General features: G+C 56.1%; 8 protein-coding genes across 8 annotated transcripts; 4 read left to right on the top strand and 4 right to left on the bottom strand.

Moving 5' to 3' along the window:
• Window positions 1-138: 138 nt before the first annotated feature.
• J7T55_006480 (lanine-glyoxylate aminotransferase) lies at window positions 139-1,613 on the bottom strand (the record flags this gene model as incomplete). The annotated part of the gene is made up of 3 exons (XM_053144769.1): window positions 139-584; window positions 644-1,269; window positions 1,525-1,613. 3 exons carry the CDS (start codon window positions 1,611-1,613, stop codon window positions 139-141), a joined length of 1,161 nt encoding a protein of 386 aa, XP_053001245.1.
• A 1,078-nt stretch (window positions 1,614-2,691) lies between these two features.
• Window positions 2,692-3,522, top strand: J7T55_006479 (vacuolar protein sorting-associated protein 29; the record flags this gene model as incomplete). The annotated part of the gene is made up of 3 exons (XM_053144758.1): window positions 2,692-2,760; window positions 2,863-3,282; window positions 3,400-3,522. 3 exons carry the CDS (start codon window positions 2,692-2,694, stop codon window positions 3,520-3,522), a joined length of 612 nt encoding a protein of 203 aa, XP_053001244.1.
• Window positions 3,523-3,895: 373 nt separating this feature from the next.
• J7T55_006478 (uncharacterized protein) lies at window positions 3,896-6,109 on the bottom strand (the record flags this gene model as incomplete). The annotated part of the gene is made up of 3 exons (XM_053144747.1): window positions 3,896-5,501; window positions 5,561-6,017; window positions 6,085-6,109. The coding sequence occupies 3 exons, from the start codon at window positions 6,107-6,109 to the stop codon at window positions 3,896-3,898; spliced, it is 2,088 nt and encodes a 695-aa protein (XP_053001243.1).
• A 466-nt stretch (window positions 6,110-6,575) lies between these two features.
• On the top strand, window positions 6,576-7,132 carry J7T55_006477 (uncharacterized protein; the record flags this gene model as incomplete). Its single annotated transcript, XM_053144736.1, has 3 exons — window positions 6,576-6,795; window positions 6,865-6,924; window positions 7,002-7,132. 3 exons carry the CDS (start codon window positions 6,576-6,578, stop codon window positions 7,130-7,132), a joined length of 411 nt encoding a protein of 136 aa, XP_053001242.1.
• Window positions 7,133-8,336: 1,204 nt separating this feature from the next.
• J7T55_006476 (uncharacterized protein) lies at window positions 8,337-10,725 on the top strand (the record flags this gene model as incomplete). The annotated part of the gene is made up of 2 exons (XM_053144725.1): window positions 8,337-8,757; window positions 8,819-10,725. 2 exons carry the CDS (start codon window positions 8,337-8,339, stop codon window positions 10,723-10,725), a joined length of 2,328 nt encoding a protein of 775 aa, XP_053001241.1.
• Window positions 10,726-11,482: 757 nt separating this feature from the next.
• Window positions 11,483-14,092, top strand: J7T55_006475 (carboxylesterase 3; the record flags this gene model as incomplete). Its single annotated transcript, XM_053144714.1, has 3 exons — window positions 11,483-12,538; window positions 12,689-13,393; window positions 13,556-14,092. 3 exons carry the CDS (start codon window positions 11,483-11,485, stop codon window positions 14,090-14,092), a joined length of 2,298 nt encoding a protein of 765 aa, XP_053001240.1.
• Window positions 14,093-15,239: 1,147 nt separating this feature from the next.
• J7T55_006474 (transmembrane alpha-helix domain-containing protein) lies at window positions 15,240-16,574 on the bottom strand (the record flags this gene model as incomplete). Its single annotated transcript, XM_053144703.1, has 1 exon — window positions 15,240-16,574. The coding sequence occupies one exon, from the start codon at window positions 16,572-16,574 to the stop codon at window positions 15,240-15,242; it is 1,335 nt and encodes a 444-aa protein (XP_053001239.1).
• A 4,516-nt stretch (window positions 16,575-21,090) lies between these two features.
• On the bottom strand, window positions 21,091-23,421 carry J7T55_006473 (uncharacterized protein; the record flags this gene model as incomplete). The annotated part of the gene is made up of 3 exons (XM_053144692.1): window positions 21,091-21,355; window positions 21,413-23,146; window positions 23,204-23,421. 3 exons carry the CDS (start codon window positions 23,419-23,421, stop codon window positions 21,091-21,093), a joined length of 2,217 nt encoding a protein of 738 aa, XP_053001238.1.
• Window positions 23,422-23,828: the final 407 nt, after the last annotated feature.

Here is a 23,828-nt window from a genome sequence, read left to right as displayed (position 1 = left end):
AACCAAGCTTTGACATTCTCGCTGTCTCTATTTACACAAACCACTTTGTTTGTGTTGTTTCGGGAGCCTTCTACTTTTGTCTACCAGTTGCTAGAATCCTGCCTCCCTCGCGACTGAGCTATCATACTGAGCCGGGTCTCATGCCTTCTGATATCCACACTCGGTCAGGCCATCTTCCAACGCCTTGATAGCACGGTCGATATCGCCTCGCTTTTCATCAGTTACGGAGACGCCCATGTGCCCGAAACGGATGTACTTGGGCGCGATCTCCTTGTGAATGCCTCCGGCAAACACAACATTTCGCTTGGCCAGCGCAGGCAGGATTTCTGCAGCCTTGACGTTGTCTGGCAAGTAAATGGCGGTCATGCAGTGAGATCGATCCTCAGGCTTGGACGCAACCTGCTTCAGACCCAGGGCCTCGACGGCCTTCTTGATCTTGTCGGAAACCTCGGCGTGCTTTGCAAAGCGCGCTGACAGAGGTCCGGCAGACAGGATCTGGTTGAGTGCCGTGTTAAGGGCGTGGATCAACTGTGGGGAGGGTGTGGCGAAATAAGAGGGCTTCTTAGCCTCATAATTCCTCATAACTGCAGAGAGTCAGCTCCTGCTCCACCATCTCGCGACTCCGAAACCAGAGCAGACGTACTAGGGGTCCAGTTCTTCATAGACGCAAAATAGGCACCAATTGGCGCCTTGCGCTCCTCAAACACCTTAATAGCCCGCCCACTGAACATGGAAATGGACAGCCCGGCCGGGCAGCCAATGGCCTTTTGGCTGGCGGTAATCACTCCGTCGAGCTTCCACTTGTCAAAGTCGATCTCCTCGCCGGCGACAGAGCAGACACCGTCGACAATCAACAAGGTCTCGGGGGATACTCTCTGGACAAGCTCCGAAAGCTCCGGCAGCGTGCTCAGAACTCCGGTCGAGGTGTCAACATGGGTGACAGAGATGACCTTGTACTTCTTGGCCTTCAGCGCTTCCTCTATCTCAGGCAATTGCGGCCTTGAGCCGACCGTGGGCTTCAACTGGTCGACGTTCGCGCCATAGACCTTGAAGCAGTCGGCGAAGCTGTCGCCAAAGTAGCCGGTGGTCAGGACCAGCACATTCTCGCCGGGCTCAACTAGGTTGGCAGCGACCAGGTCCCAGCCCAATGTCCCAGAGCCCGAGATGACAAAAGGCTGTGACGAAGGGTCCGTTGTCTGGAAGAGCTTGCGCAACATGGACAAGGTGTCACCAAATGTAGAGACAAAGCCAGGGCCGACGTGGCTCTCGCTACAAGGTGAAAGTGGTCAACGCTTTGCCCCTCGAATGGAGACTTGCCAGGCCTAGTTGCAAGTAACAGAAGACGGGCACACCAAAGCTCCGAACGGCGAGGATGGCACACAAGCCGATAGGCCGGGCCAGAAGGCCACGCTGCCACATTAGACTTCAGAAGTTCCTGCTGCCCAGAGACTGGGTGCCGCTGCAGGGCATTTGGGTGGCATCTTTTGCTACCGCGCCGTGACAAAGTAGGGTATCTTGTCTCACCTGAAGTGACTCATAGACTGCAGCACGGCATCGTCAAACTCAATGGGGCCCGGGATGAGCAGGGTAGAGTGTTCTGGCTGCGAAGACATGGTGGCGGAATCCTGTGACGACGACGATGATGATGTTGTAGTTGAAAGGCGGCGTAGTGCTTGTGCTTGTCCTTGACCAGCCAATGGAGAAGACGTTGAAGGAGATGAAGACGAAGCTGTTGAAAGCAGGTGATTCGCCGTGAGGGAGAGACGTCGGCTTGCGGAGCTGCCGCGGGGTATCATGGCCTTAAGCAATGAGGGCCGAGACCGGTACATTGGAAGGTTTGGAGGGACTCTGTTGCCGAATACCCCAATCGGTGCCGCAACGGAACAGCAAGTGCAAGTAATTGACAATAGACCACGGATGGAAGTGGTGGAGCTCCAGCTTCGTCCTGCTCTGTTCAGTCCAGCCCTCCACTATCTATATCTATGGCGAGCAGGAGAAGCGTGCTGGCAGGCGGGGTCAAGAAGCGATTTCAATAGCACTTGACTAATAAGTTTGGCACTTGGATTGTTTACGGAGCAGCACTCCCTGCTCGAACAGCAACAAACACCGACAAATGGCCTTACTTTAAACGCTTCGGCTTCCAAGTCCGGGTTTGCTCCGGATCTCGGGACGCTGGAGGCTGGGCCATCGTGCCGCCTGCGAGCGACCTACGTAGTGCACAGTACTTGCGCATCTCCTGCGGCAGGCAGTCCCGGTCGGAGCTACCCCAGCACCCAGCAGCGGAGCGGGACAGACAGGGGACCACCGCGCCTGGGCAGACAGGCTACCTTACCTAGGCACCGTTGATGATGTACGGTCGTCAGCCATGAGATGAGGTCTACAACAATTCAAGCTCCAAACCCACGCGCCCCAAAGACCCAACTCCCACAGCCGGCATAACGACCCGCGCTCTCTACACGTCACCAATTTGAGAACCTAAGACGACGATCAAGCATGCGAGTGGCCCACTGCAACTAACCTTGGAGGCCCGCCTTTCTACGGTACGACATCCCCGGCGCAGCGGCGCCTTGGTCGACCTCTCGCTGAAGCTTGACCCTCTTGGCTGAGTCGCTCTGGACGCGATACAAGCCATTGAGGCACGACTCCTCGTTCCCATATCTCGCAAGGCTTATACCCGTATCAAGCAACACAATGGCCTTCCTCATTCTAGTGATAGGGGACCTTCACATCCCTGACCGAGCTCTCGACATCCCTCCAAAGGTACCTCCCTCGCCAACCGCAGACGTCCTCCTCGCACGACACAGCCTATGTGCTCCTCTCTGCGAAGCAAACAACACAGGATGCTGACACATTTCGCCGCAGTTCAAAAAGCTCCTCGCCCCGGGCAAGATCTCCCAGTCCCTCTGCCTCGGCAACCTGACCGACAAGCCGACGTACGAGTACCTGCGCTCCATCTCGCCGGACCTCAAGATCGTCAAGGGCCGCTTCGACGTCGAGGCCACGTCGCTGCCCCTGACGCAGGTCGTCGCCCACGGAGGCCTGCGCATCGGCTTCCTCGAGGGCTTCACCCTCGTATCCAGCGAGCCCGACCTGCTGCTGGCCGAGGCCAACAAACTCGACGTCGACGTGCTCTGCTGGGGCGGCACCCACAAGTTCGAGTGCTTCGAGTACATGGACAAGTTCTTCGTCAACCCCGGCTCTGCCACCGGCGCCTTCTCCACGGGCTGGGGCACCGGCGAGGGCGAGGAGGAGGAGGTCGTGCCGAGCTTTTGTTTGATGGATGTAGGTTGCACTCCGCTGCCCCTTTCTCGGTGCTGCTGGCCGCAGGCTACAGGTAATGCTGTGGTGTGCGGCAAGCCCAGGTTCACGTTGGAATTGAGCTGACAGGATACGATCCAGGTTCAAGGCATATCACTGACACTTTATGTGTACCAACTGAGGAAGGACGAGAATGACGTTGAGAACGTTGCGGTGGAGAAGGTCACGTATACAAAGCCGGTAGAACCGACAGGAGCATCATAGGTCGATCAAGGGTTTCTACGGGAAAGTATCAAGCTGTAGTGACGGACAGGATGCGGTCATTGCAACGGAGACACACCATTGAGAATCATGACGACAGGGGTCAAGGGCTGTGTAGGCTTGATGAACCTGCATGGAGGAAGGGGGAGCAGCAGATCGACAAGCGAGAGTCTTGTTTCTTCAAGTTCACATTAGATACTCATAATGCCTCGTTCTAAACCATGGCTTGACATGTGCTTCCTTTCGATGTAAAAGAATCCACGCTTGTATCCTGGCCCCATACGTCTATCTCATCAAACCGCTCAACGCCGCTCGGAACATCCAGGTACGCCGTGCTTGCATTTTCCCCAAAAAGATTTCTTTACAATTCGTCATATTACAACATCATGCTTCGACGTCTCGAGGCCTTATCTTGGAGTAGCGATGATGAACTGTCCCTCATTGTCTCAAGGCTAGCCTCGAACGAAGAGTCCTCGTCCTGTGCCTCATCAAGCATGGATGACTTTTTAGGCGCAGCCATTGATGCCCGTTTCCGGGAGGGCTTCCTTGCATCCACCGCTGATGCAGATTGGTCATCGGTACCTGTGGTTTTGGCCGCCGTCGACCGCCTCATTCCCTTGCTGACTTTGCCTTTTGGAGGAATCTCTTTGGGCTGCTCGATAACGGTGGACTCGTCCCGGAATTCGTAGGGATCGATTCCCTGTACCTGCTCGACGCTAGCTTCTTCGGACTGGTCGTCTTCTGCCTTCTCCAGCTGTTCGAACATCTGGCTTTGCCTCGATGATGGCCGCCTTCGCTTTTCCGTCACAGCATTACCTGCCAAATCAGCTGGCGGCACTTCTTTCGCCGAATCTCTCTGTAATAATGGGCTCGTGACGGGAGGCCGGCGGGCTGCCTCGTTCTCCATGGCGGCTTCGGCTGCCGGGAGTTGGCTCAATGACGCTGATTTAGTGAGCTCGCCTTCAGCCATGTTCTTTGATGCGGATGCCGATGGTACGTGATGGGCTAAGCTGGTGCGTCTGTATTTCCCCTCTCCAGAGACTGCATCCAACATTTCTTTCGTTGGTCGCCTCATCTTATCCCTGAGGTTCGGCTCAGCATAGCTGACAGATGCCCTCACCCTCCTACTGGGCCGGGAAGTTTCCCCATGAGAGGTAATATCGGCTGGCGGGGGCGTATCCTTTGGTTTCTCGCTTGTGGATTTGGTCTCTGGAGTATCAGGGAAGACAACTCTGATGTCCGTTGATGGTGTCTCTGGTTCTAGCGATGGCTTCGACGCCAAAGGCTCTGCTGGCGGCAGTGGGGGAACCTTGATCGGAACAACTCTCTTCTTCTTCAATGGCGCGGCCTTTAGCGAGATCTCCTTTGGTGGGTCCGACATGAGCTTCAGAAGATCTCCTGTTGTCGCTGATTTAGGTAGCTTCTTTGGTGAAGCCACGCCGTCGTTCCTGCTCTTGTCTGCTAGAGGTTGTCTGGGTCGTGGCTTTGTAGGATCTGTGTTTTGGGCCCTCTTCTCGTCAGACTTGGCCGACAAGTCTTTCATACTGCGGCGGTCCTTCAAGTCCCTCACAATGAGTGGCTTATCGGGCGCAGTCTTGCTGCCGGCCTTGTCCGTGGCCGAAAATGCCCTAGACACTTGGAATTCGTCGTTCTCGTCACCGAATTTTCTCTTAGAGCCTGCTTTGACGGCGGGATGAATTTGTGGGCGTGATTCCTTGGTTGGTTTCGGATCCTCCAGAGTGTTGGCGTCCAATGCCGCGCTGGTCTGCTTCGTCGGCTCTATGTTTGGCCTGGGGGGAGAGCTGGACGGTAGGAGTGCTTCGATTTTGAGTTTGGGGCTGGGTTGGGAGTGGCCAGTTGATCTACTGGGACTGTCGATCTTGACCGGCTCCTCCACGAAGCGCGAAGTAGGAGGTGGCCCTAGGTCTGGCGACTCGTTTGAATCCTCTGCCTCGGAGCAAATCGCCAGAATTTCATTGTGGCTGAAAGAATGTTAGCATACTAGTTGCGGGCAACAATGTCTATTGCTGGCATGACGTACTTCATTGTCCGTCGGGGATACGTTGTGTTTTCTTGGATGATAGGTAGCTTTCCCTCCTGCAGAGCAGCCATATCGGCGCTGCTTCTCGAATCTCGTGGCCTTTGCCTCGCAGCTGGGCTCCGGCTCATGCTTATGCGCCGTCTTGCGACCGTTGGCCCTTCCGGAGAAGAAGGGGCGTGTCTCTTCGCAGCGCGCTCTACACCCAGCCCTCCAAGCATGGCGCCCCACTCCAAGAGCTGAGCCTCCATCTTAGTCTTGATTTCAAGGGCATGGTCGGCTATTTTCTGTGCTCCTCGGCACTCCTCGAGTTCTCGTTCGAGCTCCAGTATGCGTCCATTGAGGGTAAGGTTGTCGGAGAGAAGTCGGCCGCATTCGCTCTCGAGTGACCGAATGCGTAATGATTGCGCCGAATTGACTCTCGCGATGTCTCGATTTTGCCGCAGGAATTTCTTCCGCACTGTTTAAAAACCAAGGGTCAGTGTGTCGGTTTGCGCGCATAAGCATGGATGCTAATGGGTATTTACGCGTTTCTATGCTATCTGTTGACATTGGTAACTCGTTCAGTCTTGCCATCTTTCATAGTTGCACATAGGGCGAGCTGTTGGAAAAGGTGATAAATGTGGTGAAAGAGAGCAACTGGGAGGCTAGAGGCGAGTGGATAGGAATGTTCTGCTGTCGAGATGTTGTACTTTGGTAAGAAGGTGGTTGGACTGGGTCCAGGACGTAAAGTGCTTGTTCCTTCGGTACTATTGGGGGGCTGGCTTTTCTGCACCAAAATGGCACCTCTGCGTTGGCCGAGCAACAGGAGTCAAGGGACCTTTTCCCACCCCACCACCATCTGATTAGCGTCTAGACTGGCGAGCGGCCTGTGCCATCATCGCGTCGCAAACCAGGGTCAGGGTCAGCGTTGTATGCGTCTCCCTGGGATAATTGGATCTGTTGACATCTGGAGCCCGTCCATCACCTACCGAATACCGTACCAAAGTGTTCACCACGAGGAATATCATCAATAGTCATGTCTTTCCCGGCAAGGTCCCTTCAACCGCACATCCGGCAAGCCTCGACGGCGGGCTCGGCGTCGTCTGCAGGGCAGTCTCCTGCGTTGGTGGCACGGGTCAACGAGAAGAAGGCCGAACTTGAGAATCTCCGCGAGTTACGCGACCTGAGTGCTGCAGTCGCGTCGCAGATGGAGGCATTGGAGCAAAAGCTGGCCACGCTATCTGACGGAACCGAAGGTATAGTCTGCAGCCTGCAGCCCGTCTGCGATGGGGGAAAAAAGATCTAAGTCTGACTGAAATCCGCAGCGATTGCTCTTGTCATGGGCAATTGGCACAACGTTCTCCGCGCGATCAACATGGCTTCCTGTTAGTTCTCTCCCTCCTTGACTTGCAACAGCAGCCAGAATGCCTGAGAACGCCAACTAATCCTTATCCATCCACAGCCAAATTGCCGAAGCCGCAGAATGATACTGAGGCGGCTGCAGCTTTGCCCCAGACTTTGGTTCGCATTCCAACAGAGCATGCACCCACATTGCAGGCTCAGGCCGAGGCCGCCGAGGAAGCAAACGAGTGAAGTCAATCCTTCGCTGCGCCTTAGTGGAACATCGGCCTCAGTCTTACCTTCAACCTCCCCGAGCAGAGTTGGCTTCATTGCTCAGCTCACAGAGCTGGACGGGAGCTTTTGGGGCGCCCAAACTTGACCCGTTTCAGCCCTTGCGGCCACACTGCACGGCAAGTCAGGTTGATACTTGAGTGCCTGTCTAGGTAGTTTTGGATCTCGGGCCGCCATGAAACCCGCTCTACGAGACCTTTTCTTGGTGGTGATGGACGATGCCATTCAAGCCAAATTTGGCTCTGGCTGCCACCACAGTAGATGCGTCCCCATTCACGGATGGTGAGAGCACTTCAACGATGCAGCTGCGGGGGCCGACACGCCAATGTCGATGGGCCTCCCCTGCCCTCGGATGCGCATTCCATGCATGGATCGGTAGATTGTCCTGACAACAGGCAGTTAGCATCTGGACTCTGAAAGGCCAGTCGTGGTATGGACCACCAGACGACCAACTCGACTGAGACTCGACTAGAGAAGGTTCAGTCTCTTGGACTCGACCGGCAGTTGTATGACAATGTATTTATCCAAACACACCCGCACGTGAACCCGGTCCATAGATATACCATACCAACCAGCCGATCCTGCCATTAAAGGACCCACCAACATGCTCCTGTCATTCCAAGGGTTTATAATACATGCAGACACGGTGCGACGGTGCCATCTCCAAGGATGGAAGGTTGGACCAATTGCACATGCAAGAACGGGCGAACCCACGCGTCAGCATCGTTCCTGCGCTACCATAGGTAGCGTTGTTTACTTTGCTACGCGTTGTCAACCGCTCTTCAGTAAGACACTTTGTGCCAAGCCTTTTCGTATCTAGATGAAGCTTCAACTCATCCACAGTTACACTTGCATGTCAGCTTTCTTGGGAACAGCATCCATCAACAAGAACACAATTCTGAACCAGCTTGTACTGCCTTTGTTAGCCCAATCATAACCCTCAAACTGCCCTCATCACCGGCGCGGCCACGTTTCCATCCCATCTACTGCCCGCCCGTCCGTGTTTTGTTCATGCACAGAGATTGCGCTGCATTAGCTTCGGCCCTTGTCTGTGCTTGCGGCACGACTCTGTCTCGTTTCTGGGGCTCCCCAAAAAAGGTCACCCCCTGTCTCGCCTGTCTCGCCGAAGGATCCAGCCGACCCTCCCCAGACGGGGATTTATTAGATGGCCCTCATGGCTGTCTCGCCCGCTGGTGGCACAGACCTCAATCTCTCTCCATCTTCAATAACCACCAACTGCAACTGCGACTCCAGCCCCGCTCATGGTGCCCTCAGCGCAAGCAAGTCGAGCAAATCAAACAAACCAAGCAAATCAAGCAAAACAGCGCGAAACACAGTTCATTGGAATCAAGACGTACTCGATTCATCCGTCAAGGAAAACGCTGATCCCGAAGTATCCCAAGGCAAACCATTGACCAACACCTTCAACAAGGGCTTCCAGTGGACCCACCAGTCCCAAGATACTCTTTTTGACCTCAGTGACAGAAAGTTTCGCGGCCATCAACAGCGTCCTCAACTGGTGGCAGAGACGTTCACTGCTCCGGAGATACTAGCCGAGTCAATTGATAGCCTCACGGCTCATAACGGTTAGTTACGCAAGTGTCTTGTTTCGTTCTACATGGCTGGCTAACTCATACTTTGCCTCAGACTCCTTTGGTGATCACGACCTGGTAAAAGCTGCCAGAGCTCTGGATCCCCAGGAGAACACCTTTGAAAAGCACAGGAAGAAGGAATTTCAATGGGTTCTGTCCCTGCCTGCATCAGTCTGCTCAGCTCTTGACCAGTCCAGCCAGTCTTTGGATAGTCAACTGGACATTGCTATCTCTTGTACCCCTGGCAAAAGTGACAGGCGGTACTTTGGCTGTAACCTTCTCACTTGGACCAAAGCAATTGGAAGAGAGGAGCAGCTGCCTGGCGACCCAGACGACAGGTACTTACTTCTGGCAACGCCCATTGATCTGACACCGGACCGCAGCAATACTACCAACCTAGAGATCAGTTCGCACCAATTTCGTGTCCTGGGACAGGATATCAGCGAGCTTGAAATGGCAGCCTCCCAAGTGATGAGCAGCCCTGCCCGCACTGCAAACAACGTGCTCGGCCGCGTTAATACCACACCTAAGAGCGCGACTTGGTCCACTGCTGCCGACATGTCAGAGGACAGCGACAACACCCTCACGATCGAACCACCCCGGCGCGTTATGACTTCACCCATGAGCACGATTGAAGATTCTTTGGAAGAAATTGACCAGCTCGAGGACGAATTCGAGGCTCTGGCGGCAGCCACGCGTGTGGCCCAGATCTCAAACACCGGAGGCAAGAAATCTAGCAGTCACGTTGCGAACTACTCACCTTCCCCGAAGTCCGCATCGAAGCCAACTACCACCGCCAGCAAGGCTACTTCCAAGGCAGCCAGCTCTGTGCGAGGCAAGCTAAGCGAGTCATCGCCCCGTAGCTCAACGCCCAGAAACTCGTCTCTCAAGGCTGAGCCAGAGGCCGAGAAGAAGCCGAACCTTGCGACTACCACCAGGAAAGTGGCTCGACCAGCCAGTCTGGCCCCACCAAAGCCCTTGCAGCGGGCCACCAAGACCCCGACTCTTCCTACCTTTGAGCTACCTGGCGAAAGGGTCGCCCGAGAGCTGAAAGAGAAGAAGGCAGCCCGCTTGTCCATGCAGGTCGACCCTCAGAAGCTTACGGATGTCAAGGCTTCATCCCAGCGGCCAGCTTCTTTTCGGTCTAGCAAGCCACCCACGGTTCCTGACTTTGAACTCCCTGGTGAAAGGGTCGCCAGAGAGCTGAAAGAGAAGAAGGCAGCCCGCTTGTCCATGCAGCTCGACCCTCAAAAGCTTACCGAATCGAGCCCCCCGCCTCAACGGATCCGTTCCGTGAGGTCCAGCAAGCCACCAACGGTGCCTAATTTTGAGCTGCCGGGTGAGTCGTACTCGCGCATGAAGAAGGAGCGGCTCGCAGCGAAGCTCAAGGCCGAAGAGGAAGAGGTCCGTCAGCGACGCCAGTTCAAGGCTCGGCCACCACCTAGCAGTGTGGGCGCTCCCGCAAATGTGCGCTCGACCTTTACTAGCCGTCAGCGTGAGTCCCAGGGTGGTCCGCCGGACCAACAGAGCACATTCTCCCCATTGGGCTCGTCACCGAGGTCTGGGGCAGCCAAACGACAGTCAGTCACGATGTCACCGTCGGTGGCCCGGACAGTTAGCAACGCGTCCGCCACCACTGCACAGACAAACCGCGGCCGCACCTCCAGCGTCGGATCATCCCACTTTAGCGCGCGCGCGACTTCCTCCTCCAACGCTAGTATCGTGTCAGCAAGCAAGCGTAGCCAGGTATCCACAGAGGAGATCGAGGAGCAGAAGGCCCGCGGCAGGGAGATCTACACGCGGGACAACTCGTTTGGCCAGGACAAGGAGCGGGAGAAACGTGAGCGCCAGCAGGCGGTGCAGCTGGCGCGACAGAAGTACGCCGAGCAGAGCCGCATGCTGGCCGCGAGCAAGCGCATGAAGCAGCAGTCGTCGACTGTTTCCAAGGCGGGCGGTGACTAGGAGGGCGAGCCTGCGACGCCTGTGACAGCCGGGGTTGGTGTGCCCCCTCGGGTGCCAGTGCACAGGGAGCTGTATGGCATGACGATGGAGAACTGTGTTGGGTAGTTGATTGATTGATGAGTTGATGATTTGACGAGTTGGCGTTTTGTCATTTGTACTGCCTTTGTAGGTGTTGAAACACCTGCTATGCGGCTTATGGGTTGTTTTGCACATTTTGTGCCCGGCGTTTACTGGGTGTTGAGCTACGCTCTGGCGGGATGGAGCAAATGTATGCTTAGCACCACCTTTCCGATGTTGCGAGACTTGGGCTAGTCCATTTGCTTGGGCGCGGTGGATGGGCTGCTATGTGGAGCTTGAGCAATGTGTATAGTATAGTTATGTGGACGGTTTGGCAAATCCGGGGCCGATGGGCAAGGCTACGCTGGCATGAGAACAACGGCGAGCATGGTCGTGTATAGACGCAAATGATGGCGTGCTGTAGGATAGTTGATTACGATCAGCACTAGAGACGGCTTCGAGGCTGTCAATAGAGGTATCAAGACACCAAATTACCTGCATCTCTTGCCTGCATGAGACGTGGTGATACATGCGGTAAGAAAGGAAGAACTATGTGCCCGTATTACTTGCTCGCTGACCAGGGTCTGGCTAACAAATTACCGAGGATGGAGACATTAAAGGGCCGAGATGTGTATCTTCCTTGTCTCCTCTGTCACCTAATACTTCAGCAGCAGTAGATAATAGCATTACCTGAACCGCCATGGCGCCTAGCTCGGTCGTCGAGGCCTCGCTCCGTGGGCGAATTGGGTTTGGGGAGATGTACCAAGGCGACCCTTGGGAGACAATAATCCGCGCCGAGGTTCGGCAGCTACTTCTAGCAATGCGCCGTGTCCATATCCCAACCCTCATCCTCATCATCGGCGTATGCGTGCTCTGCCTCATCGCATCCACACGGCAGCAACGCATCTCGCTCTCTTCGACCTGGATCCTACGGCGTCGACGTCGGCGCCACTGGTCCTCCTGGGATCTGTCTCGAAGCAGCAAAGGCGCGGCTGGCCCGGACTGCCTCCCTACCACCTCAGTCCGTGACACCTCGGGTGACCTGGCAGTAGACATGGCCAGAGAGGAGAAGAAAAAGAAGCCCGGCTCGGAGAACCGGAACCCACTCCGGCCGCAGGCTCGCAGGCCAACGCCGCACGAGGGGCCATCCGCCACCGCGTACCTCGCCCAGGGCCGCTACACGGGCGTGCTCCTGCCGGCGAGCAGCACCGTGCCGCGCGCCGTGGAGGCATGGCGCGGCATCCCCTTCGCCCAGACGACAGGCGGCCAGAACCGCTTCCGGCCACCTGTGCCGCTGGACCTGTCCGCCTCGTCAGCGGCCGACGCCCACGACGCCAGCGTCTTCGGGCCCGTGTGCCCCGGCACCGCGTCCCGCATCCCGGGCATGCTTGACGGTGAGAACTGCCTCAACCTAAATGTGTACCGCCCGGCGTCGTACGACCCGGGCCGGGGCCACGCCGCCATGCCCGTCGTGGTCTACGTCCACGGCGGCGCCTTCAACGGCGGCCTGGGCACGGAGCGCGACATGAGCAGTTTCGTGGGCTGGTCTGAGACGCCCATCGTCGGCGTCAACTTCAACTACCGCGTCGGGGCGCTGGGGTTCCCCAGCTCGAGTGTCGCGGAGCAGGAAGGGGCGCTGAACCTGGGGCTAAGGGATCAGAGGCTGTTGTTTGAGTGGGTGAGGCAGAATATTGGCCACTTTGGGGGTGATGCGTCTCGCGTCACGCTCATGGGAATGAGTGCTGGGGCGCATTCGGTGAGTCTTCCTGTCGTGGGCTTCTGTCAGGTTCAAAAACAGTCGTCGTGATTTTCCTTCATATTACCATCGTCTATTAAAGCTGGGCCGGTGGATAGCATTTCTATTCTCCTTTGCTTGCCAGGGCTTCAGCCACATATATTGACACAGGTCCAGATCGGCTACCACCTACAATCATATACATCCCAGGATGCCGCCCCCTTCCACGGCGCAATAATGGAATCCGGAGGTGCAACCGCACGTGCGACCCTATCTCCATCTCATCCGCGGACAGAAGAACAGTTCGCCGAGTTCCTTCGTGCGGCAGGAATCGAACCAACCCAAACTCGCGCGGATCAAATCTTCCCCTTGCTGCGGTCCCTGCCACTGGAAACAATCCTCTACGCATCCAGCACCGTCTTTTCGCGGTACCAGGACCCGATCCGGTGGCCCTTCCAGCCCGTCATTGAGTCCCCCGGCGCCCAGGACGGCGCGGTCACCGACCTCCCCATCAATCACTTCCGCCGCGGGAGCCACCTCAAGATCCCCGTGCTGGCGGGCTTCAACACCAACGAGGGAACCGTGTTCGCCTCGCCGCGAGTCGATACGGGCGACGAGTTCCTCGGCAAGTTCGCCACCATGATCCCCGGCCTCAGCGGCGCCGACCTCTCCGCGCTGGCCAAGCTGTACCCGGACCCCGTCACCAACCCCACGAGCCCGTACGCGAATGTGCCACCCGGCTTCGGCCGCCAGTGGGCGCGCTACGAGGCCGCCTACTCGCATTATGCTTACGTCTGCCCTGTGCTCCAGACTGGACATTTCCACAGTGATCACGAGGAGAGTGACGGCGGTGGAGACGACTACCCTGTGTGGATCGTAAGTAGCATCCAGATATACCCTTGCCGGTTCTGTGTAGCCTTAGTGCTGTTTTCAGTTCTTGTTCGGAGCGGCCAGGCCCCACGCACAAACCAGACAGCACTCTCTCCCCTTTGATCATCCCCTCTGTAACAGAGATAAAACTAACTTGAGATACCTCAGTACCATTTCGCCGCCCTGTCACGCCCCGACTTCGGAGGCAAGGCCAACCACGTGGATGAGGCCGCCCTGGTCGCGCACGACATGGGCGCCATCGGCAACTTCCCGGGCCTGGTGAGGACGGCAGACGCCATGCACGGGGCGTGGACGCGCTTCATCGCCACGGGGGACCCGAACCCCGCGCACATCGACGACGAGGCAGGCCAGAAGGACAACTCTTATTCTCCCTCCTCTACCTCCTCGACGCCCTTCTGGCCGCGCTTCAGCAGCCCCTTCGTGGGCGACACGGCCCGGGCGCCCGGCCGGCTGCGGCGCAAGGGCCGGGCGGGCGGCGAGGAGTGCGGGCGCGTGATGATGTTCGGGCTGGGCAACGACGAGCGCATGGGCGGCGCTGGGAGGGGAACGCCCGGCGTGCCGGCGACGGTCGTCCGGATGACCGAGGCCGAGGTCGAGAAGTGTAGGTTCTGGTGGGAGCGGGTCGAGCTGAGCGAGGGCATGGGCGGCAGGCTGGCAAGAGGCGCCGCGAGGTCGAGGCTGTGATCGCGTGTGTTGCCGGTCCATGTGCTGCCTGGCCTTTCACATGTTCGGCTGATAGATAGAGGATATTAGAGTGCAGACCCCTCCAGGTTTGGGTCGAGGATCTTGTGTACAAGGGCAAGTGTGCATCGTTGTATCACAAATATTTAAACCACCATTGACAATAGCTTTGACAATGTCCCGGAAGGTAACATCTTTGTCGCCAGTCATCAGACGAGCAGCAGTAACGCGTCTCCATGTGGTCCTTGAGGAGATGCCAGTGCTCTGGAAGATTCAACACGATTGCCAATGATTCAGCATCACTTCAAATCAGGATGTGCATTGCTCGCCCGGGCTGAGGCTAGATCGGTCTTCCGTTGGCCCTCAACATACGATGGCCGCCACATATTGACCCAGATGCAAGTCGGTAAAACCAATATATATGGTACTAACCTCATGGCTAGCTAAGCTCCGACCACACTCCGTATCGGAGTTCCAAAGCAGTCAAGCGATGTCCCCGCCCGTCATGTGTTCTACTAGAGCATCAACAGCTAGAAACATAGGTATGTACAACCATTTCCCTCAAAGCACGTCTCATGGCCTCCATATTGTACAACATCGTGGTTGTTCCCCCCTTCGAGACTTCCAGCCACATTATGCGAGCGAATCCTCTAGATGTTTCCGAAATCACCAAATCTCAACCCGCCACATCAACCGCCTGTTGATGATTTTCTTCCTCAAGTCCAGTGACCCTTTCTTCCGAACTACTCCGCTTTTGTTTTCGAAAGCTCGTTCGTCGGGGATACCGTCTCCAAACATGGGGTGGTACATGTGTGCGTAGGTTGTCAGATTCGGATGCGTGTATTGTGCTTTGCAAGATGGTTTCGAGCTCGATCATTATGATTGCATGCAATCAGAGAAGTAATTTGTAACAACAAAAGAGAAATTTTGCCGTAGAACACCAACAAACGCCGCCGGTAGTGATGGTGATGATATTTTGTCCGAACGCCAAAGGATGGAATTAAAGCCAGTATTGGATAGACACGTCCGGAAGTTTTGGTAGAAGGGTATCTCTATCGTAAGAGCTCATGCCTGGTAGCTGTGCAACCGTCTCCTGTGCACGGCTCAATGCGCAACATAACCGATCCAGAAAGTGGCGCCGCATGTCATCTTAGAAGTTTTGTGAGATGCCGGCGCTCTGGTTCTGTGGGAAATGCGAGGGGTTCTCGATGCGCGTATTCCGTCGTGCCGGGTTATCCCTAATAACAGGCTGGCCACCAGGTGGGCTGTTGTATGCGCCATTTTCGGTGTAAGGATCGTATTGTGCGTAGTACTGGTCTCCGCCATAGGCCTGACCGATCTCTCCTGATCCGTCCGAGGGTGCACCAGCACTGTAAGACGAGGACGCATTGGATGGGCCACGGCGGACGTTGCCTCCCCGATTGTTAGCCGTGGACGGGCCCATAGCACCGAGTATCTCGCCTTCGGGGGAGTGAGCCCCATCCTGCATCAGAGGCTCGCCAGGGTGAGTGGCGCGCGTGGGCGAAGCACCGTCAGAGTAATGATGGTCCGAATATGGGGTGTCCGAGACCATGCCCCCAGACATAGTCGTCGAGGCCTTACGGCCTGTCGAACCGCCGCCCAGAGTTGTTGATCCCCATCCGCGGTATCCGGACGAGGAGTCCTCTTTCATTTCGTATCCACCGCCACCACCAGAGCCAGGAATCGTAGGGTCTGCGTTCGGGTTGTAGGTGTAGTCCTCAACTTCCTTGCGTCGCTCTTCCGCCGCCTCCTTGCGTGCCTTGCGCTTCCTCCACAACCAAATGCCCAGAGCAACCAGAATTGCCACAGCAGCGATAGGAACAACTACCGCAACGGCGATGGTCCCACCGGTGCCTATGCCACTACTGGAGTTAGAATCACTGGTCTGTATCGATCCAGCACTGGTCGTAGACGCAGAGTCCGCTGTAGCGCTTGGAGTGTTGACAATGGTCTTCGTAATAATCTGAGTACTCGTTGTTCCATCAGAAACTATCACGGAGGAAGAGACCGAAGTTTGTGTGGTCGGGGTTGGAGTTGCCGTTGTAGATGTTGTCGGAGAAGTAGTTTCAGACGAGACCGAAGTGGCTGATGTGGTCTCTGCAGTTGTTGCAGTGGTCGTCGGCTCTGTTGCTGTTGTCGCTGTTGTTGCAGGAGCCGAGGTAGTTGTTTCTGAAGTAGTAAGAGTAGTAGGTGGGTTAGACGCTGTTGTTGCAGTTGTCGTCTCTGGAGTGCTGGAGGTTGTGGTGGTCTCCGGGGCTATTGACGTGGAGGTAGTGTCAGCAGAAGTACTTGTCAGTGTATCGGCTGCGGTGCTAGTCGGCGCTGTGGACGCCGACGCAGCAGCCGACGAAACTGTCGCAGCAGTATCACCCGTACTTAGGGAGGTGGCATTGGTGTTGCTCGCCGACATGATTAGAGGCTTGAATGTCCACTGGGTGGACGTAGGCCTAACGGTGGGAGCCATGTTAGCGGTGCTGCAACAACAAAGATTGCACGAGACATCTTGAGATTCAGCGCTCGAAGGCAAATGGAAAGAAAACAAGGTGAAGGAAGCAAATAAGGCAACAAGACGTTGCAGATCGACACAAAACAGTCAATGGGCGTGCGCGATGATACAGATTGTTTGGGTGACGCGAAGGGTACACATGTGAAGCAGAGAAGCGCGAGTGACAGCGCATTGCCGGGGTAGATCAGTGAGCGTACCTGAATGAATGGGTTTGTCAAGAGTTCACTGCAGCGAGTCGACACGATTGATGCAGGTCCCAGGTGAGACGTGGAGCCGGAGGAAACTGGGGACTCGTTGTGGACGTGCGATGGTTTGCAGTGCGTCTCGCCGTGGTGGATGTGCAGCAGAAAGGGGGCGGTTGGACGCCGCAAAAAGAAAACTGCTGGTTGTGGCGGGACGAGAGAGTTGGGCGTCAAACAATGGCCGGCCACGCAAGATGGTCGGAGAGCCAGTCAATCTGAGCTGGGCGGCTGAAGAGACGAGATAGACGCCCCAACCCCAGTGCCCCGAGGAGAAAGCCTGCAGGGGCGGAGATGATGGTCCAGAGCTTGTTCCTGTCCTGTTGACTCGGGGGTCGCGGGACGCGGGTCTCGGGACTGGAATGCTTTGATCGAAAGGCCCAAAGTTGACGCGACTCTCTGTCGAAGCAGTATATGCAGTCGAAGTTGAGACGAGACGGGGGAGAGGAATGGAAGAAAGCTCCAAGGACCAGGGGAACACGAGGAATTTGATGGGCTTATTAGAGGGCGTGGCAGTAGTGCCGGGTAGACGAGACAGAGACCGTCTGGTGGCCGGCTAAGCAGACGGCGGGCTTGCCTGGCTTGGGCTGCTTGGGTGCTTGGTGGCTTGGTGCCGATGCGTGTGGTGTGGTGTACCAGTGAGCCAGTGAGCCAGTGAGCCAGTCAACCAGTGAGCCAGTCAACCAGTCTGCCAATGTGGGTGTGGTGTGGCAGTTGGAGTCCTCGGGATTATTGCTCCTCCTCCTTCTGCAGTGGCAATCAATCAGCAGCGCAACTCTCCAATTGCGAGCGAGGATGCTGGTCTCGACTGCAGGGCAGGATCCTGATTGATTTGTTGGGGGTCGGAGAAGGATGTTGCTTGTTTGCCCCCGGAGTCGCTTTTCTCTTCTTTTCTGGCCCAGCAGTCGACTGCCCACTGCCAGATGCCAATTGCCAGATGTCAAATTTCCCAAAATGTCCGAAGTGATTGACGGGTGAAGTTTGACGGTCAGTCAAGACTGTTTGGCGAGAGTGAAAGTGGCTTGGGCACTCTTTTTGGCAACCTCTGGAACGTCTGGGAGCGTCTGGGAAGTTGGACCAGCGGAGCCAAGATGAGGTCAGGTCCAGAAGGGCAGGGTAGGGCAGGGAAGGCAGTGCAGCTAGCTGGGAGCTGGTGGGCGCGGCGTCAGTCCCTTTTCGACGTCTTGGGACTCGAGACGAGACGGGACCTGGTAGTCTAGGAAGGGGAGGAGGGCCAGGATTGGGGAGGTAGTCAGGGAGACAGACAGAGCCGGGCAGGCCCGGTAGGCCTAGCAGGCCAGGAGAGGATGAGTGCTCTAGCGTGCGTCGTATCGGGACTGCTAGCGAGCGGCTCTGAGTGGCGGAATCCCTCAAGCCCCCGGTCCTCGTTTCCCTTCTTTTCTCGCTTTTTCTTACAGTACTTGCCGTAGCTCCGTCTCACTGTGAAGGCACAGAGCCAGAGGAGAGGAGCAGAGCAGCAAAGCAGGCAGAGCTGGCAGAGCTGGCCCGCGGCTGTCTGTGTCGGTCGGCCCTTTGCTCCGTCTTTCTTGTCGGATCGGCAATGACGGCGCCAAACCCACGGACGGGGCCTTCTCCACCTCCTCGTGTCTGCACCGCCGATCTTTGCGTTGTTGCCGCTGTTGTCGACGACGATGCTCTTGCTCTTCCTGCTCGCAATGATGGCCAGGGCTGAGCTAGTAAGAAAAATCTTTAGCTCTGCGTTTTCGAGCCAGGAACGGTAGGAACAGAAGAGGCACCAGATTGCTGAGGGTCGACTGGCTGATTCATGTGCTGATGGATGCCTTGTTCCTCAATCTCGCAGGTGGAGCTCTCACATTTGCAAGTCTCTGGGCCTGGCTTGTAAAGTGACGATCCTACTGCTTCCGGTCTGCCTTCTGCTCGATAACAACTTTGGTCGGCACTACCCCTCCCGAAGCCACGGCTTTTGGCGTCGTTGTTGTTGTGTCTCGTTGTTTTGGTCCTGGTGTGCCCACTTGATCGACCGCACTGATGTCCTGAACACGGTAAGGCCGTCGGCTCCGTTGACTAGCTGACACCAAGGTTCGCCGGCTGCAGAAACGAAGTGTGAGGCGAAGCTCAAGAGCTTTTCCTGCTAGGCTCGCCAATTGAGTTTCCTGTTTCTATTTGCGTCCTGGGAGCAATCTCATGGTTGGCAGGCCAGTCGGTAGCCCTTTCGTCGATCAGCCAGAGGCCCTCTTTTTGTTTGCTGGTCTCCACCTCTTGGAGGACGTCAGATGAGCGGATGTGTTCATCTACCGTGCAATGAGAACGGTGCACTTCCAGACTGCCGGATTGCGACTGCCCTGTTCGATCTGTCGATTCGGCCCGTGGGCGGCTGGGCAATCACTGGTGGATTCTCGATGCTGTCTGTGGTCGGATGCTTCGCTTTTGCTTGTATTAATCCACGTCGGCGGGGCTCGACGGACACGTGTGGTCCTGATACAGACGTTGTCGAGACCGTCAAGAATTAATTATGAAGACCCATCGAGGGGGTCTTGTATGCATGTCAAGCCCATGTCTGCCTATATAGTGACGACGCCTAAGCTTCGGCCGAGACGCTTCATACGCATGAGAAACATCATGCACTGCTACCAGCAAGGCAGGCTCGATGCACAGTCTAGAGACAATAGGGCACCCCGCCCTCACAGGCATGAACGATCCCACTTTGTGGCTACATGGTGTTCCGGCCCCTCCAATACACCGACCATCATCGCATATGGATGTTCATTGGAGGACGAGGTTATTCATCATGGCATGGCATCTGTAAGCGATGAGCATACTCCATGCCAGTCTCAGCCCACAAGAAGCTGCAAACCTGCCTGCACGTGCAGACCGCCCCTGGCCTCACATACGATGGTTCAGCCTCTGAAATGGCAACGTGGGACACCACCACGGCAAGCACGCATTCCTGGGGGCGAAGGTGGGATGAAAAGCTACTCCATCGCGCAGAAAACCATGTGCTGTTCGCTGCTTACTGCAGACCGTACTACCATGAATAGTCAGCCTCTCGAGACATATGCCACCTCACAAGCTTCACACCGAGCTTTCAGCCCCTCAGCCGGCTCCTTTCTGTCATCGACTAGCCCAACACGGTGACATACGTAGAAGCGCCGAAGGTGAGGAATCAACAAGTCAAAATGACGTTTCGCATTATCTCATCTAAGGCCAGAAATCTGGGTCGGTCTTCCAAGTAATTCACCACCATTAACACCCGGCCTATATAGCCCCGTTCACGTCATAATCCCCAGGTTCAGGGCCGGGATTGATCGCCGATGGCTGGGCCAGGGGGGCACCCTGTGGGCCGGTCAAGGTCCAGAAGGAGACCTGCCTACATAGGCATATTGTTTCCAATTTCTCATCCGACATCATATTGCGACAGTAGACGGGTTCTAGGACAACAAATAGTTATCAAGAGGGAGCGACTCGACGGCGATCCCAAGGCTCGCTCGCCCACACATACATAGGGCTAGAGTGCTAGGTCCAAAGGGGGGAAAGCCATCGGATGGGGCGTTGGCATTCGGCTGGTTGCCTCACTAAGTGAAACAGAGTTTTGATGGCTGGTCTAGTAAGCTTGTGGTAACGTGTCATTCGGTGTTGAAGAGGGGAGCGCACAGATTCGAAGTGGCTTGTCGCCGCCCAGTCAGGGTGTGTTGCACGCTGGGTGGCTGCAATCAGTGGGCTCGAAAGAGCCGAGGGCTTCTGACAATTGACATGTTGTTGACCAACCGACCGTGGCCAGCCTGTAGATCTTCAGAGGGTACGAGTGGATCGAGGGATAAGACACCTTGGGTCTCTTTAGATGTCTTTTCTACCATTGTTAAGAATTATATAAAACACAGGAATTTCCTAGATACACTCCTCTATAGATGCAATTCGTGCCAGGTAAGGCCAGCTAGGCCATGACGGGGATCCGACCACCTCTACCGCGAAAGGCAGCAGCAGACATTAACCACTATGATGTTGGTAGGGTATTTGTCGCGTCGTTGGGAAAGCCCTCGCAAGAAGATATCGAAGAAAATTTCAATCCAAATCATCAACTCCGCTGAACCTGGGCCAGTTTATATGGTCTGGCCCCATGCTTTGATTCGCCATTGCTGCCAGTTCGCCACGCCTGAAACACCTAGTTCTGTTGTCAAATACTTTATATGTCTCCCTCAGATTCTAGGTTGTGCAATATGTACAATCAACCGTCCGTAGGGGGAGGAATAGCCTCTTTAAGACTGCTTCTTCGTGTCCACGCCACCTATGTTCCACGTCGGCTTCAGCGAGTCCAACGCTGCGTCTGAGGTGAAGATGACGTCTCCGGGCAGACGGCTGACACGGCCGGCACCACTGCGCATGGCATAGCTGGCTGCTTGCGACACACCGCTGCGGTTGGATCGGATGGAGCCTGCGTCACTCATCGAGTCGGGATCCTTGAACTTGCGTGGGGGAGCGAAGTCAAGGCCAGTGAAGGTGCTGGACTTCCGCAGGACGTGACTATTTCGGGGTCTGTTAGTGTCTTGTGTGCTTCATTCAGGGGAGTTCGATACTCACGGGCTGGGGAGAGCGGCCATCTCGTCAAAAGTGGTTACTAGTGGAGAGGCAATGGGAACCTTGGGCGCGTATTGGCGACGCTCGCCGAGAGGGCTTTGGGACCGCCCGGCGGCGCGGTCGCTGAAGCTCTCTGGAGGAGCGAAGTCGGCAGCATTGATGAGGGAGAAGTGGTCATCTGTGAGCTTGGACGGGGTAGGCAAGGTGTTCAGGGCAGCCGGCGGTGGCATGGGCTTGCGGGGCCTTCCGGACATGGCAGACCCAGAGCGAGGAGCGCGGGCAGATGCGGACGAGTCAGGTCGTGGCCCAAAAGACATGGCCGAACCCGCACGTGGCATGCTCATGCCGCTGATGGAGCCCGCGTGGCCCCGGCCACGGAATGGTCCTCCGGGTCCGGGCGGGCCCCTTGACGCAGGGCCGCGAGGACCTGGCCCACGCGGGCCGGGGAAGCGGGATCCAGATGGAGGAGGCGTCATCGCACGACGGCCAACAGGCTGGGCGTAGGGCATGATGAATTGGTTGGAATCAGGGTCGAAATAGGCGCCATCACCCAGTTGATTTCCACCAGCTGGGGCGTACTGTGTTTGCCTGTTGGGGTCCTTTTCCTCAAAGTATTCCTTGTAGAAGGATCGGATACGATTAGCCCTGGTCTCCGGATCCTCAGACTCTATCACCTCATCTGGCGGCAGAGGCCGGAATCCAATGGACAGGCGGTTGCTGTTCTGCACCGGAACTGCAAGAGCACTTTCACGGACACGAGAACGTCCGCGTTGGTCATCTTCCTGTGGCTCCTCGATCGCCGGGGGGAAGCTGTAGTCTGCGTAATCCTCGGTGTACTCGATTGCGGCAGAGACACTTTGGTGACCAGGACCAGCATTGACAGCAACTTCGGCGAATGGAGAGCTTTGCTTGGGGGCTTGTGGACCGTCCAACACACCGAGACCGATGCTGCTGTTGGTGGTAGACCGTATCGCCAGCTCATCAACTGATTCCTTGCTTGTGTGGTTGGAGAAGGAGAAGTCGGGCATGTTCAGTTCCTTCACAGGCTCAGGCGCACCCCTCTGTGCCACTGGAGCAGGTTGCTGGATTTCAGGAATGACAGGAGGCAGGGTGGAAGCATCATGATGCGGCATAGGCTCATGTTCTGGGACGGTTGGTTCCTTCCCAGGGACCGATGGCACAAATTCGGAGGCCGGAGACTCAACAGCGGTCACTGAAGATGAAGCACTGGGGGTCAAGGGAGACGGGGACTTGGGGTATGAGTTCTGTCGCAGAGGAGTAGGCTGTGGGTAGCCAGGCGACTTCGGGTACGCGTAGGACTGACGAGATACGCGCTTTGTTGAGGTTGTGGTCATCGAAGGCGTGTACCTGCCAGACTTTTCGAAGGAGCGGATAGAGCCTGTCTCGCTCATGTAGGTAGCGATCGGTCGGTATGGGTCATCCGGTTGGTGGAGCGTCTTGGCGAGAGAGCTCATCGACTCTCGAGAGCCTTGGACATGCTCCGGCAGCAGGTACGGGCTCGACAGGTTCATGTCCAGAGACAGACCACGGGTCTTCTTCGACTTCTCACCACCAAGACCCAGAGCACTCTTGCGCTTCGACTTGGAACTTCCCGCATCTCCCACACCGAAGTCCAATGATTTGTGAGCCTCGTTGGCATCCTCCAATGCTTGGCGCCTTACATTTCTGCGGTGGAAGTAGAAGAGAACGCACGCAAACGCTACCACCACTGGAACCCTATATCACTATCAGCATGCCATACCTGCCAAGCCACCGTGGTTCGAATGCACTCACAAGACACCGACAGTGATCTGCGTCGGCACAGTCATGTTGGTGGGCTTCTCGCAAGTATTAGATGATGTGCTGGAGCTGCAGTCCGAGGAGCCTGACGATCGGCCGACTACGCGGCTGGGGACGACATTCCAAGCTCTTTCCACGGTCTCCTGTTCATCGAGCCTCCTTCGCAGAGGGACCCTAGGCCCCATATGATGGGCGATGTTCATTCCATCCATGTTTCCGCTTTAGACGCAACCAGGTCTGAAGATTAAGCAGTATCGATTGGCCGGATTGCCTGGTTGAATGCCGAGTTCACACACAAAAGAAGATTCACAATTCTAACAGAACTCGATCGGTCCTATAGAAAATATCAAGGCTTTGTCGTCGAGATCGTGAATCCGGTATAGCGGCGAGGGAGTTTTGACCTGGAAGGAGAGGATAATTTGGCTTGCAGGATAAGGAATGAGGCAATTGACAAACTCCAAATGCTTTAGCTTCGAGAATGAGCGGCTGTTCCAAAAAGATAGAACGACTATGTAAAATGAGTGACTTAAGGATGAGGTCCGGTTGTAACGAATGTATCACCTGCTGGCAGGCTTGCGGAGGCGAGGACAACGACTATCAGATTGTTGCAAGCATCGAA

Source organism: Diaporthe amygdali, assembly GCF_026229845.1.
Source record: "Diaporthe amygdali strain CAA958 chromosome Unknown NODE_1_length_4327563_cov_65_473760, whole genome shotgun sequence".
NCBI classification, from domain to species: domain Eukaryota; kingdom Fungi; phylum Ascomycota; class Sordariomycetes; order Diaporthales; family Diaporthaceae; genus Diaporthe; species Diaporthe amygdali.
Note: the sequence above shows the minus strand (reverse complement) of the source record. Positions and strands in the feature narration are given on the sequence as shown.